The sequence below is a fragment of the Anser brachyrhynchus genome, assembly GCF_964034855.1.
Source record: "Anser brachyrhynchus genome assembly, chromosome: 1".
NCBI lineage: Eukaryota > Metazoa > Chordata > Aves > Anseriformes > Anatidae > Anser > Anser brachyrhynchus.
This window is the reverse complement of record NC_137694.1, coordinates 95148490-95163696: the sequence shown is the minus strand read 5'-3', so window position 1 is coordinate 95163696 and position 15207 is coordinate 95148490. Positions and strand designations below refer to the sequence as shown.

The 15207-nt window shown below is 40.0% G+C and overlaps 2 protein-coding genes across 8 annotated transcripts in view; one reads left to right on the top strand and one right to left on the bottom strand.

Moving 5' to 3' along the window:
* Positions 1-2643, top strand: part of LOC308181030 (uncharacterized protein) — a 54325-nt gene extending 51682 nt beyond the window's left edge. The window contains exon 10 of the transcript XR_013941296.1: positions 2344-2643. The gene's annotated coding sequence lies outside the window, so the exon portion shown is untranslated. The remainder of the gene's footprint in view (positions 1-2343) is intronic.
* IMPG2 (interphotoreceptor matrix proteoglycan 2) overlaps positions 1-15207 on the bottom strand; it is a gene marked incomplete at its 3' end in the record, with an annotated part of 56683 nt that overhangs the window by 6064 nt on the left and 35412 nt on the right. For all 7 annotated transcript variants that reach the window (XM_080563527.1, XM_080563521.1, XM_080563523.1 and 4 more), the window contains 7 exons: positions 13657-13715; positions 9656-9900; positions 9018-9100; positions 4927-5251; positions 2659-4520; positions 1618-1837; positions 239-449 (listed from right to left, as the gene is read on the bottom strand). In XM_080563527.1, coding sequence (XP_080419653.1) covers positions 239-449; positions 1618-1837; positions 2659-4520; positions 4927-5251; positions 9018-9100; positions 9656-9900; positions 13657-13715 — 3005 coding nt within the window. The remainder of the gene's footprint in view (positions 1-238; positions 450-1617; positions 1838-2658; positions 4521-4926; positions 5252-9017; positions 9101-9655; positions 9901-13656; positions 13716-15207) is intronic.

The window sequence follows — 15207 nt, the reverse complement described above, 5'->3', positions numbered from 1 at the left end:
TTTTCCCTAGAAAGTTTTGCTGACTGGCATTTCTGTTCTACTAAATACATTTGTTACTGTCTCATTTCCAAACTTCACATAAGCAAACTAACCCTTCAGCAGCATCACATGAATGATAACCATTGGCATCTCACCTGTTAACGCATTACCTTTGGGAATTTTGCACAACTCCCATGGAGGGCTAAGAGAGGCGGCAGCACGGCTTTGCCACGGGTCAAACAGAAGGATGACGACCTACCTGCAAATGGCGCCTTGCCCGGGGCTGATGTCACACTTGCCATCATTCAGGCAGAAGTTTGGCTGCAGATCACAAATGCTGTTGCACGGCAGCCCATCGATGCTCAGGTAGCCGGGATTGCAGACACACTCAGCTTCCCCACTCCAGCGATTCACCAAACACTCGGAGAACTCATTGCAGGCCTGGAATTTGCAGGGATCTGCTTGCTCACCTGAGAACACACGAAGCAGAAAACGGTAATAGTCGATGAGAGAGTTAACTGAGGCAAAGCACCATTGCCGTTTTCTCTAATGACCTGGTTAAAATAATCTGCAGAAACCCAGCGTGTCTTTCCCAAGTCTCAAAGGGTTCTGCTAAGGTGAACAAGCGCTACGAAGTGTTCCTGTCTGCGCAGCGCATGTGAATGGTATGGCTAAGACCACCCAGCAAGCCAATTGAAAAAGCAAGCATAAAATGTTCTTTTTCTTACTGGAACAGGCAGTACCACAGATGTTCTCTGTCTGCTGGAACTGTATTTTGCAAATGAATAAAACACAGTTGATCTCCAGTATTTCTTCTTACAGAAAACCTAGGCAGCACACAGGGAAGGGCAAGGGGACTTGGGACACAACGCCCACTGCGAGGTGATTTGCCTTTGTCTGCAATGAACACAGGCTTGTAGCATTTGTGACATATCAAGCTTGAGAGGGCTGACATACAATTAAATGATCAATATCAGAAGATTTTTCATGCTAAAAATGACCATCTTCATAACAGAGCTACCCCAGAAGGACAGCTACCACTTGCCATCAGCTCAGCACTGTTATTTTCCTTAACTTTACAATAGGAAGTATTTCCAGGTTGCTTATATGGTAAACTGCTGGCTAACTTGGGCAGCAAAGAAACTTCCCTGTACCAGAAGAGTAAATTAAGAGGGCCAGTAATGTTTTACTGCAATCAAGCCCTGACCACAAGAATAAGGCAGCATAAAGTATCAGTGCAGACTCCTCACAGCTAAACGGGCTGCCACCTGTGGGAATAGTCCCATGGAGCAACTCCAAACCATACATGAAGATAAACTCAAGAGAGAAGGGCACCACTGCTCTTGCTGACCAATCTTCCTCCAACTCCTCAGTGAAAGCACAGTGACAATTACATAAACAAGTTTTGTTCCCATATTTCTATACAGGCCCCCCTACAGTTTGCTCAGTCCATGTCCCATTTTGCTTTTCGTATCTTCAGTCCCTTAACAGGCTTTTGTTTGTGTACTTTAACTCTGTGAAAGTCTGTCCTAAATTCCAGTGGGTGATCTCTGAGCTGCCGGGATCCTGAGTAAGTTCTTAAAGCAGAAGTTGCTCTAAATCCCTTGCCCCAAAACTGCATTTTTCTGCCATCCTTACCTGATTCCACATCCAGGGAATATTTATCAATGGCCAGGTTCATGGTGTGATACGCAGTGTTGCAGAAGTCTTCCAGGATCATGTACACAGCATTGGTGACATTCCGAGGCACAGGTTTGGCAAATTTCATTCGACTGTTCACCACAATGCTGCCATTTCTGAAGTTCAGGATTTCCAGATTCTGGAAGCCCGTTAGGTTTGACTGAAGGTACGGAACCAGCTGTGGCACAGGGACAAGGACAGAAAAGCTGAAACTTCAAATCTCTGCTCAAGCCAGTTGCACTGGTATTGCATCAGGCAGCAGGGATCTGAATTGGTTTATCCAAATCCCACAGTAAGGGTATTAAAACTTTTCCCAAATACCAATTTGCAGATGGTTTCTTAGTCTACAATTTATATTCACAGTTCTTGGGACACATACAGTACTCTCCTTGCTCTAAGCACCAGGCATACTTGTCATTTCAAAGGGTATTTCTGTCAAGCCCCTTCCCCTTCTGTCTCTCTTCTTTGCTCCCTCCATCTCCCATAGCAAAATATTAATTTCAGTCAGGAGATGGGAACTAACAGGTTAAAATTTGGTAATTGTTGCTGTATTACTCCTTTGAAGCTTAGCTAGCTATTGGCTTTTTAAGAGATCAGTCAAACTGCCTCTTAGGGTGGGTTGAACATGTTGCAGAAAGGTTATCTCCTGACAGTCCCAATTTATTTACTTCTCTTTCCCCATAGACTAAATCCAGAGCACTCCAGAGGCAACTGAAGGGAATGTTGTACTGACTTCAGCTACACTGCTGTATCTACTGACACCAGCAGGGCATCTGGAATGTATCACAGTTAAGATAACGAGCTTTTGAGAAACAGAATTCTGACTGAAGAAGCTCCCCTCTCCACCATGTTCCCAGACAGCATTTTCCCATAGAAGGACACACATAATATCTGGATACACCTGTCTTGAGTTTGTGTCTGCAAAAGAGAGCATACCAACTATTATTTACCAACAATTTCTACCTGGCAATAAATACTTAGCAGAGAAGTGCTTCTTACCAGTTCTAAGAATCGTTGCTCTAATGCTTTATATTCAGGGGAATTTTTGTTGAACAGGTCCTCTGAAAACATCATGTTGGTAACCCGAAGACTGAAAAACACGACCAGAGCTCGTGATGGGACAGGAGTGCTGTTGTGGTTCTCACGCGTGGCCCACGCCACGCTGGCCATCTCTGTGGATTGGGCATGGGTGGTCAGCTCCACGTGACTGTTGGTCAGGCTTCTTCCCTCCTCACTCGGCACAGGAGAAAAGCTGACAACGCTCACGTGATCCAGTTCCACTGACACATCCAGGACCCTGGCTGTTTCATCTCCCACCTTTGCTGAGGTAACCACCGATGGTGACACTGTGGATCCCATCGGAGGGAGACGGGATGGAAGCTCGGCGACGTTTGCTGTTACACTCACAGTTACGTAAGAGTTCTTAACAGTGCTGATACTTGTGGAAACAAGCGTGCTGTGGTCTGTACCACCCTGTCCAGCAACGCCCTCTAGAACAGTGGCCTGTTTTATTACAGAAGGAACCGTAGTTGCAGCTTCAGCTGCAGTTGCTGTTGCTGATTCTACTGTCTGATCTAATATATTTTCTAGCACTCTGTCAGTAGGCCAGACATCAGCTGGTTTCTTTATTGCCGAGCCAGTGTTTTGGCCTGCCAAAGATGTATCCAGGGCTTGCTGCTCTTCTGTGGAAATATCAGTGTTTACCACGAAAGGATCTGCAGTCAGAATAGTTTCTGAACTGCTTGTGTCCAAGTAGCCTATCGTAGCAGCTTCAGCCACATCTGACTGTCCTGCTGTGAACACTTCTTCTGCTAGTGGCCTGTCTTCAATCTGGTGTTCAACTGCTTCAGAAACGATCTCTTGACCTGCACTGGACTCTTCAGCTTGCTCTACACTGAGGGTTACGGTAGATGTAAGACTATTGTCCGTACTGAGGGTTATGGTAGACGTAAGACTATTGTCCACACTGAGGGTTACTGTAGATGTAAGGCTACTGTCCATAGCGAGGGTTACTGTAGATGTAAGGAGACTATTATCTTCAACAGACAGATCTGTATTGTGTGTTGAGACAGGGGCTTCTCCAGTTGACATGTCTACAGAGTAATAGTCCTCTGACGGCTCCAAAACGAAGGGTGGTTTAACAAAAGAAGAATCATACGTGCTCGATGCTTCTGTCTGTGCAGATGGCTCCACAGGCAATGGCTCCTCTGTCTGTAGCAGAGATATCTGCTGAGTTGTAGTCTCTGGAAAGACAAATATTTCAGACTCATCGAGAAAATTTTCTTCTATATCGGCCATACCTTCATTTTCATCTTTGGAAGGATCATCATCTAGTTTATTCCTAGAGTTAAGAATATAATCTAAGATCAGGCCTTCAGGAATATCCTCGGTTCTGATTAGCAAAGATTCATTATCATCATCAAGCCAGCTATCAGGACCAGGGTAGAAAACAGGTTCCAGCGTTGCTTCTTCCCAAGGCCAAATACTTGATTCCATTTCTTTTCCCGATCCATCAAAAGCTGAACCAGACCCATCATCATATGTAATTCTATCTCCGAGATAAATATCAGTTTCAGCTTCCACAGGGTGTAATTCTAAGGGAAAAGGACTTCCTTCCACAGACTCATGCAACACAGAGCCTGCATTGCTACTGTCTGCAGGACTACCCTGAGTTACTTCTTCCATCTCAGCAGAGGCTGTTGCTTTAGTATCAGTCTCTATGACTGACGAGGAGGCCACTGTTGATGCAGAAAACAGGGGAACTATGTAATCGTCTGTAGATGGAGGTTCTTCAGGCACGAGGTGAGAAGGGGGACTCGAAGGCAGAATAAAGTCTTCAGATAGTCCAGTATCTTCAAACCCTAAAAATAGAAATGAGTTTCCATTCGGTTTTTGTTTATACGAAAAAAAGATATTCAATGAGCCAAATCAGGACTGCAGAGTATGCAATAAAGCAATTACTGTGTAGTATGTCCTTAGACTAATTAGTCTGCTACAGAGGTCAGTTACTTCTGCATGGTATCATGCCCTATATGAAAATATTTCTGTGCAATTAAAGAAGCATCGTCCACGTAATTTCCTGGAGAGGCAAACAGGCATTATCACCTGTTACCAGTGTTTTATCAAAATGAGAAGGTAAAAACAATCAGAGAAATATATCCAATTTGTAGACCTTTCTGAAAAGTCATTTTAGTAAACTACCCCTTTGGTGAGTGCCACAGGACACTTGTGTCCAAATTTAAGCTTCAGTCAATGGCATGAACTTACCATCTGAAGAATCAGGGGCTGACAGCCATTCCAGGGAGTCCACAGAATCACGCTCTAACACTGGTGCGGTGACCAAAGGAGGAGTCTGATTCCCATCTTCTAAATTCAGCCCATCAGGGGAAGAAGTGACATCAACTTCTGAGGAAAGTGGAGCTTCAGGTGTCCAACTGACCTCAGAGTCCTGATTTTCTGGTCTTCGGTGGATTTCATTGTCATTGGACTCTTCACTATCTGAAGTGGAATCTGGTTTGGTGGAATCTAAGGGCAAGGTATTGCTGACAGTTGATTCATCTGCTGAAGGCCGTTCAGCTAAAAAGGTGTTATCCTGAAACAAAACCATAACCACTATTACAGGGGCAGTACGGTCTGTCCACGTTGGGCTAAACATATCAAAGGTGTTAACCAGCAGCAAAATCCAGTATTATTGCCTCTGTGAGGAAGTAACAATAGCAACAGAAGGGGCCCAGCTGGAAGGATTGGCAAATGTACCCTTTGTTAATAACGTTCAACGTACATGTAAAATGCACGTCCTTGTGACATACACTTTGTCTCCAGTCATGGCGACTACAAAACGAAAGCAGCCGTTCCAGTTCTTTGGAGTGCGGCTTCAGTTAGTTACGGTATTAAGAGACTTACTATCAGTACCCACACCACTTCTTTTCCTTTTCCTTACTGAAAAACTGAACTGTATCTAATTAAATGGAAGATAAACACACACAATACTGCCTTCCTTCCTAAGGCATGAAGAGGTCGTAGCAGCTATTATTAATCAGCTACATAATCAATACAGTAATTGTTATGGTTACTATCATATATAAAAACAGTTTAGAAACAACTTGAATGCACAGATGTATATATGGTTGGCGGTCATTTATGTTTTGGTATGTGAACCTGGGAGGGAGACAATAACCATAATGTAAACAGGAATGTTTAGAACTTAGAACAACTTCAGTCTGAAAGCTGAAATGCTTGTGTGGAAATAAAAGTTTTTGTTCAGCAGTAATGATGAACAAAGAGTATACAGAATTAAATTTGCAAATTTTATGAACTGTGAAAAAAGAATGTCTTTTTAAGCCTCCAATCTGCACGCTGTGTACTTATGTACCACGATCCAGTCACTATTTGGTTTACAGTTAGAATACCAAACACATTTTATCTTTGAATATTAATGTACTCCCACAGTGTCTCACAAGGTAATTATATTGCAAAAAATCAGCAAAGAGATTATTTGATCAAGACTTGCACAGCTACCTGTCCAGCTATCAATGTTGTGCAACAGTCAGAAATGGGGGAAAAAAGCCTTGAGGTATGAAAAACTGCCAAATGAAGAAAAAAGGATTAATTTACTAAGAACTAACTAATTGCTGATGGTGGCTACTAAAGTGGACACCAGACAAAGGTTTCAGTAGTACGTATTACAGTTCAAAAAACCTATTGATTTAATCATTCTGTAGCTCACTATTCCTTTCGAATCCCTCTCTTTTACTTTAGCATGAATAGTAGGAAAACTCCAAATACATTCCAATTTGAAATTTTACTCCTGGTAGAAACGCGGGTGAATTAAATTTTCAACTTCATTCAAACTGTATTTGAACATTTTAGAAACAATTAAGTTATTTTCATCTAATTATTTGTCTACCTGAATTGACCATGGTTTTTACGGCCAGTTGTTATGTCACCACAGTCTTCTCATATTTTTGAATATATATGGTAACAATCAGTTGAGAAGTATATATACCATATAGACATGTGCTCCAGCAATTATCTTTTTTGGCAAAGTTGGCTATTATAAATAAACCTGTGAAAAAAGTTACTGTGCAAGATTAGAAACAAATTACACATATAAATTCCATAAAGAATGAAAAAGGACTACCAGCAATAGCTTCTCAATACATTTTTTATGTGAGCATTTAGTTGCCAGGAATTGCACCTCATCATTTATTTTAATGTGGATAGATGTTCCTATGACAACTAACGTTATTCAAAGATTCTTGTTACAGTGCTATATATTATATTAACAAGTTTAATATCATATTGGCAAGTGCTGGTTTTTTGCTAATGCCTTGAAAGGCTTACAAATATGACAGATGACTGCAAACACAGAACACCCTCCCTGATTTTCCATTTTCTGCTGCCAGAAATACATTGTGCTCAATAAGCTAAGGCATTCTACCTGTTAGAGCTCAACAGAAATAACAAGAAAATACAGATTTCAAAAGCTACACTTCAATTTTTCTTCATTTTTAAGAGATCTGTAAAACTCAAAGAAAGGAATTAATGATTAGTCGGTACATCTGCTAGCAATAAGATGGTGAAGTAATGATAGTTCCACATTATGTCATGACCCTGTATGATAATACAAATCCAACTCATTCCCAAATCAACTGCAAAAAATAATAGCAAAACTCTTTCTCACAGGTAATGGTTCTACTTAACAGTATCTACTTGAACCATAAAGGTTTGATATCTCTGCAAATAACTGACTAATCATTTTGGCTTTCTTTACTGTTTTAGCAGCTTATGATTTTCTTAAATTTATCTGAAATTACTTCCCAAATTATCTGTGTATTGCAGATTGTACGCAGCTGTTTTTTGGATATACTCAGTACTTTGTATATAACCACACTTCTTGACTGAAGACAGAGGTGACATTATTATTCATAGGCCATGATTAGAAAAATGTAACATCCACTATTTTTTTCCTGTACATGCTATTCCCTAAAATTGATTTAAAATGGAATAACATTGCAAAGCTCTCCCTACTCTAAAATCTTCTTGCCTGTATATGTCCAAGTATCCACAGAAAGAATGTGAAAACGGCAGAATTATCTTACTAAAATAAACATGTGACATTTTAATCCAGTTAGATAGTTCTAGTAAATAGAAAGCCCCTTCCTGAAAGTCAAATTAAATTCCTATTTATCCACATCACGATTAAACCATTTATGGCAAATCTATATGAATTTGCATTTTAGATACTAATGGTTAGTTTTAAAAACTCTGGGAAAACTGGCATGAAGTTAAGGATATTATACCTATGACCATTAGAACAGGAATCTTTGGCTTCTGTGAAGTCACTGAGAATTTTGCTTCTATAAAGGTTTTAGAGGTTGGCCTGAAATAAAGCATGTTTTTATTCACAACAGTATCTCATAAGGAGCTTCATGAAAACCTACCATCAAACTTAGTAGGATCTGGGTTTTGCGGCATGAACTGAGCTCGTTTCTTTTTGGAAGGCACATCTGTGTTACTCAACAGAACAGAAACCTACTGGATAAATCCTTAAGCCCAGACAATGCTCCACCATTCAAAAATAATAGCTCATTCAAAAATAATAGAACTCACTCGATCTCAGCATCACTGGCACCTAACCTGGTATCTCTGCTTGAAGCCCCATTACATGATACAGAGATGTGCAGGGATACTAACTCTCCTGTCCAATCAAGAGCTTGATTCTATGTCCTGGATTGTTCCAGAGCTAATCAGATGAGATAATTATATATTTTTAAAAATAGAATACAATAAACCAGTGGCTATTATTTTTTTCTGTTTTTCCTTTGCTAGCATCAAGGGGATGGACTTCTAAAACCTAAACTAAGAACTAAGGGAAAATGAAACAATAACAAAAGGAGCATGTGAAACTTACCATTTTATCTCTTCTCGCAGGCAGCTTTACTGCTTACATTTATTTATTGCTTTCCAAAGAAAGGCAGTATTGTGGAACAAATCATATCTTTAGAGCAATTTACAATCTAAATAAGCATTCAAAAAAAAAAAAAAAAAAAAAAACAGACAAAGGAAGCCTAAAGAACAAGACACGGCTGGACAGCCAGGAACACAACAATGTGCCATGTAATATAAGATGATCACAGAAAAGTGTTGTGCACAGGTAACAAATTATCAGGTGAGAGATTTCACAAGAGTTTGTTTTTTTTTCCACTGCATTGTGTGCCTTTCCTGACTATGTATTCTGCAAAATCAATATGATAGAAAAGCTCTGGGTGCTGGCTTTAATTCCATCTTGCTGAATTAAGCTGTTCAAATGCACACAAAGGACATATCTCAAATTAAAAGGTCAGAATCATACTCACATCAAACTCCACACGCTCCAACACAACTGGGTGCTCAGTAATCCAGGATGGGTCTTCTTGGGTAGGGTGTAGTATTTCTTTCACTGGGAAAATATAAGTACATAGGTTCTAAAGGCTGCAGTAGCAGTGCAAAGAAATTGTTTTAGAACAATTTGTTTAGGCTGAAAAACCCTTCTTCATCTCAGATCTGTGAGACCTTTTCAGCAAGTTTGCCAGAAAGATTTTGTCTCTGGAAATATCCCCAGATCACACACAGGAATAGAAGAGAAAAGATGGGGAGAGGGACAGCACCACTCCACCAACTATGGCAGGACCTTTGAATATTCAACAATAAGCCAGGTATTTCCTTTGTGCTGCTCAAGGCCAAGGCAGAGCTACTAAGCTGAAGTGCTGAAAGCAACATGCATCACGTGAAACACATTTTCCCTTCTCTTCCTGTTAACTGCTGAAATAGTAGCGCACTCCACAAACCTTGGTGTCAAACAAAAAAAAGAGACAAATCTAAAGGATTGAGAATGGGATGCTACTGCTGTTGACTTGACCTGGTTAAAATTAGAGCAAAATCAACTGCAACACCATTGTGTTTGTGATTTCTTTTTAATTATTCAGACGGCAGATGAATCATAAGTAATACTCACCATTAGTAAGTTGGAGAGAGCTTGGGTCTAAAATCAAGGAAGTGTTTTCAAGCAAGGCATTTTTCTGGAGAATTTCAGCAATATAATCTTGGAAATCACTGATGGTGTAAACAACTGTTGGATTATCCTCTATGTCCATAAAGGAGTTGTCCTCCACCTTGTTGGAATGAAGGTTAATCAGGTCCCAGGTGGCATTGCTGATGGCTTCTCCATCAAATGTAACAGCATAGTGCACTTCCACCCCACTTTGGTTTCACAAAGAGAGAGGGAACACACATGAGAGATGCAAGGCTTTCCATGGCAAATGCTGTGATTTTTTTCCAAGAACCTGTGTCACTACCCTTTTTTAAATATACAAATACATTGCTTTTAAGGATTCTAGGTAAAAATAATTAATTGTATTACTTTTCACACTTGTGTCTGACTGCCTGTGTTTTCTCAAGGAAAAGGTTACCAGAACACAACATCTGGCCTGGTCACAGCACTGTATTTCTACTTCTGAAGGGTAGAAGGACTGCCTGGAGACCAAACTGATGACTTTCTGTCTCCATTATCCGTAGACCCGCCAACATGCAGTGTAAGATCTGAGGTAAGAAAGGAGCCTGGGAAAACAGGCTGTGTATATAGTAGCAATATACAGTAGCAAGTGGGAGCCCTGGTCACTGTCACTGTGCAGTGTCCATCTGCTTGAAATAGTGCCTTTAGCAGCACTCAAATAGTATTTAATACGCCTTATAATTAGAAGCATTTTTCTAGACTCATTTGATCATTTATTCTCTAACAAAGTTTTGTGTCTATGTACGGCTTAGCTTTTTCATATTAACTCTCCTTCATTTTCTCCATGTTCTTCTCCTAATGTCTGGATGTCCTCTTCCACGTGACAGAGTTGGTAGCAACCAGATTTACCGTATACTGGGCATAAGCACAAGGGAGTCTTAGAAAATAGAGCATACCTTGGCTGTACACAGGGCACAGCAAGAAATGAAGTAATCTATGAAGTGCTAGGAAAATGTGCTCCAAAGACAGGTTTCCTTCATTCCACAGAGCTGGACTAAAAGTAAAATTGCCAAAGTAATGGCTCAGTTCAGAGAAGGCTCTAACGCCCCAGTGCCAGGTACAACGAAGACATAATCAGCAGACACATGAACTGAAAGCAGGAGCCTGCTGGAGTTTTGCTGCTGGCCCTATTATTGAAATGAGCCCACCGTAGGCTCATCATGGGCACTGAGTGTCAGTACAGGAAATGAAAAAGGACAGCAGTAGCGAAAAGGCACGGCAAAGATGCCATACAGCATGCTAGTCAAAAAGTAACATTTACATTTAACACAACTGTGCTGTCAGTTGTAGTTAATAATTGCTAAGTAATAACAATGACACCATCATCTGTCTGGAAAGGGCTATAACATCTGGTATTTGGAACATAACCTCTTTGAATTGCTGCATGCATCTTAGTCTGCAGAAGTGCAGAGTAATAGAGGATCACATTCAGTCACTGTTGCTTGTGAACAGATTTGCTCAATACCTTTCTTTGTTCAGTAACCTTCTAAAATTAAAATGCTCATTCTCTGTAGAACTTTTTGTGGACACTGGCTAGGGCTTTACTGAGAAATATACAAAATAAAATAATACTTCTAGTAATTTAAAGGCCGCAGTTCTTTTTTGTTTGTGAAATTCTTCAAATAGTATTGAAAGAGGAAAATTTAGGATGCTTAACCTGCATATATCTACCAAAAAACATGTGTTTCTACCAAGTCAAGACTGATGTCTTCTTCTGCTAAGAAATGTTTGTAAAATTACTGCTAAGATGCACAGCAAATCCAGCCTTGAAGGAGCTTAAGCCAATTGCCTTTGCTGGATAACTATGGTTTTCTTACTTATTTTAATTTATCTAATAACAATCATATCTATCCAAGATTTTGCTGCTAATTAAAAAGACCTTGAGTCATCATTAAACAATTTTGTTTTCTTCACAGAAGAGACTCCTATACACAAGCTAGCCCAGTAGCTGACTTGTGTTTAGGATGGTTTTCCTCAAGCAGTTTTTTATAAGCAGCATTTAAATAAGCAAATTAGGTTTATTCATAATCAGAACAGATGAGTTATTTGCAGTTGCTGGTAGAACCCCCTCACATAGTATTTATGCTGGATAACTATCTCGCTGTGGAGCCAAAACCACAAATCCCCAAGACAGTCAGTGTCATCCAGCTAAGGTGCTTTTCCATCTGTATTATGACAATGTGTATAAAAATGTCTTTACCTGTCCTCCTCAGGAGAGCTGAATACAGAAACAAAACACAACAGCAAAACCTGTTAAATCAACATCACCATTTCCTTAAAGTCCAGCTTTACCAAGTTTGCTTTTGTATTCTACAGGGCACACAAATTTCAAAATCCATACAGCAAAATGTTTATAAGTTGCAAAGTTGATCTGCTGCATAACCAACTGTTCAGCTTTTACTGAACTGACATACTTCCTATTGATCACAAGGAATCAGCAGAGCAGAGCCACTGCACTGTATTGCAAGTAAGGCAGTTAAATTGCCATTAGTACCAAGAGAAACAAGGCTCACTAATTCTACCTGAAGGTCAGTTTACAAACACATTTTTTCTCATGCGCAGCAGAGCACAGAAAGAATCTGGTATTTTGCCAGGAATACCAACATTTTATTTCACTTCTGAAATGAACGGAGGGCTTGCAAATGTATTAGACTGCAAATACTGAGAAGGAAAGTTTTGCTACCTCCCAGGCAGACCTTCAGCAGGGTTTCCCCACGTCATTTCCCCAGTTTGCTGTGGTTCTAGCCAGAAGTGAAAGTAGGAACTGAAAAGCCAAACCTGCCTCCGGGCTCCTGTGAGGGCTGAAGACAGTGTCATTCTGTTTTCCTTGCTGACGCAGGGATAACTTATGTATCTATCAATCAGTCTTATCAGGTCAGGTAATTATTCTCCTACAGCGGGCCACAACAAAGTGGAGTTTATCAATCCATTTGGGCAATTAGCACGGGGAACATTCCTGCCTCGTTGTTTCAAGCATTTCATAATTTGATTTCTGTACCATCCTTTTTTGGTACTTCTGACAACATTGTTGGAACAGTGTCCAACCATATGGTTCCAACCATAAAACCTTCCTCACTATAACTACTTTGTTATCCGGAAGTATCCTGGCTCAAATTTATTGGCTGGAAAATTTTAAGAAATACAGCTTACAAAGTCCCAACAGAAAGCATTATTTAGACTGACCCATGAAAATCCTGACTGGATTCTGAAAGTCATATCCAGTCCATTCATGTCCAATCATAATTCGTCATCCATGTATACCAAAACTCACAGGTCAGATGTTTCATACATAATATGCAGGATCCCCCTCTTCCCGCCCACCCTCTCCCCCCCCAAATTAACTTAAAATGTTATTTTGAAGCACAAAATGATTTGAGGGAACTAGTCCTTTAAGCAATATTTATGAGACTGCAGAGAGTTAAAGGTTTTAAAATCATTTATCAAACATTTATTCACCCACCTTTGCTTTGATCAAAAGGAGAAAAACCTTTACATACCTCAAATGCCAACCAAATTAACAACCAAATTGTCATCCCATTAAGAAGATGAAAAGAGATGAAAATATATCACATTTTTCCAAAAAGATTCCCATGTTCTTCCTTGTTTAATAGTAGGACATGTCAACAGTATTGAGGAAGTATCAGATACTGATTTTCAATTAGAAAATGCCTCTTTTAATTTTAGGTCAGAATCTTAAACTGAAGGCAAGCATATCATGTGAGATTCTCTGATGGCTGCCAGGAGCAGAAAAGAGCCAACTACATTTATATACATTTCTATGTTGATGTCTGTACACATGAAGGTATCAGTATGAAAGCACTTTTTCTTTGATTAACACATCCTGGAAACTTCCTTGCACTGATGTTCATCCAAGTGTGGTGCTAGCACATTGCACCTTCAACATGATCAGTTTCAACCACCACATATGCATCAGTATCTTTTACCTGAATTCCAGGACATGGATGTTTTTGTATCCAGGTAGTCCTTCAAATACCTTTTGGATCTATTTTGAGGGAAAAAAAATATTAACACAAATTTCCTCCGCCCTCCTCCTTGTAGTGAAAAAAGCAAGAAGTATTTTCAACAGTTTCTAAAATTCTAAAAATGCATCTGAGCTGCTATTTCTAATAGAAAAAAACATGGTTAAATATTCTGTCTTTAGAGAAGAAGAGTTTTGGTGACATTGTTTCATTATTACAAAAGGAAAAGAGAAAGTATGAAGCACAACATCTAGCATTCCCCAAGAGGTGTATATAAATATTCAAAGGGGGGAAAATTCAAATAGACTCTGCAGAGATCTGTACAACATCTGCAGAGAGCAGGTGACATTATTTGTGACTCTTATTTTCTTATTTATGCAGCATAAACCCTTTTTTGTCCCAAAGGTTTCCATTACTTCCCAAACCTCTTTGGATTAAAACAAATTCAGGAAAAATGCTTTGGACCTTAGCAACCTAAACAAGTGAAGCAGCAACAGCCACCTCAGGAACTGGGGCCTCAGACTCCAAAGATGCCCTAATCCATTACCTAGTACAAAACACAGCCCATCTCTGCTGCCCTAAGCACACAGAGGGCTCAGGAGTGACTGGCACTGCTACACGAAAATGAAGACCGGGGGCAGCAAAATGGTAGTATGTCCAGGCCCAATTCAACAGCCAACTGTGTTGACGAAAACAAGAAATAGAATACTGCAGGTTCATGCCAGTTTTGTATTTTTCCTCCCAAAAGATCCTTGCCAGCTGAAGATTCTTTTTTACTCCTCAAATTCCCCTTCTCCTCTCCAGTCTCCCTATTTTTAAACCGTCTCTGGTGAGACTTAAACAATCTGAGTGCTGCCGACTTTTTTTTCTTTTTCTTTTCTTTTTTTTTTTTTTTTTTAAGAGGTTCTTTATCCAAGCAGAGAGAAAACCAGGCGAGGGATCAAAGGAGTGGAACATCCATGTGCCAGGTGGACTCGGTCCCATCTGACATTTCTTCCACACACACACTCTATGGCATTGCTACTTGGCCACACAACTAGGAAAATTAAGATGTCTAGCCTACACTAGCAACTTGTGACAGTTGTGGTGATGCTTTTTGGCTCCAGTGAAGAGTACATCTCTTTCCCAGCTGGCCCAGGATCTGGCACAGGGTTAGCACCAGTTATAGGGATTCAACAGAGAACCCCACCTAAATGGGATGAAGAAGGAAGCAAAGCTAGAAAATAGGTGACCCTACCATTTGGCACCCTAGATGCTTCTCCCAAGAGAAAGGAAAGACAAACTCTCTGCCCCAAGAAAATGATGGTTATAAGACTACCATGATAAATGAAAAGTAAAATAAAATAAATAAATGGGAACAATAGGGAGACAGGAGATAGCAGCATGACTGTATTTTGAGCACTTATTGTATGTTGGCGGGGTCAGTAATTTTATTTGTGGCATAGAAATTAAAACATTCAATTTAATTCAGATTAAGGTAACTTGAAATGAAGATTTAATAAATCATGCATATAT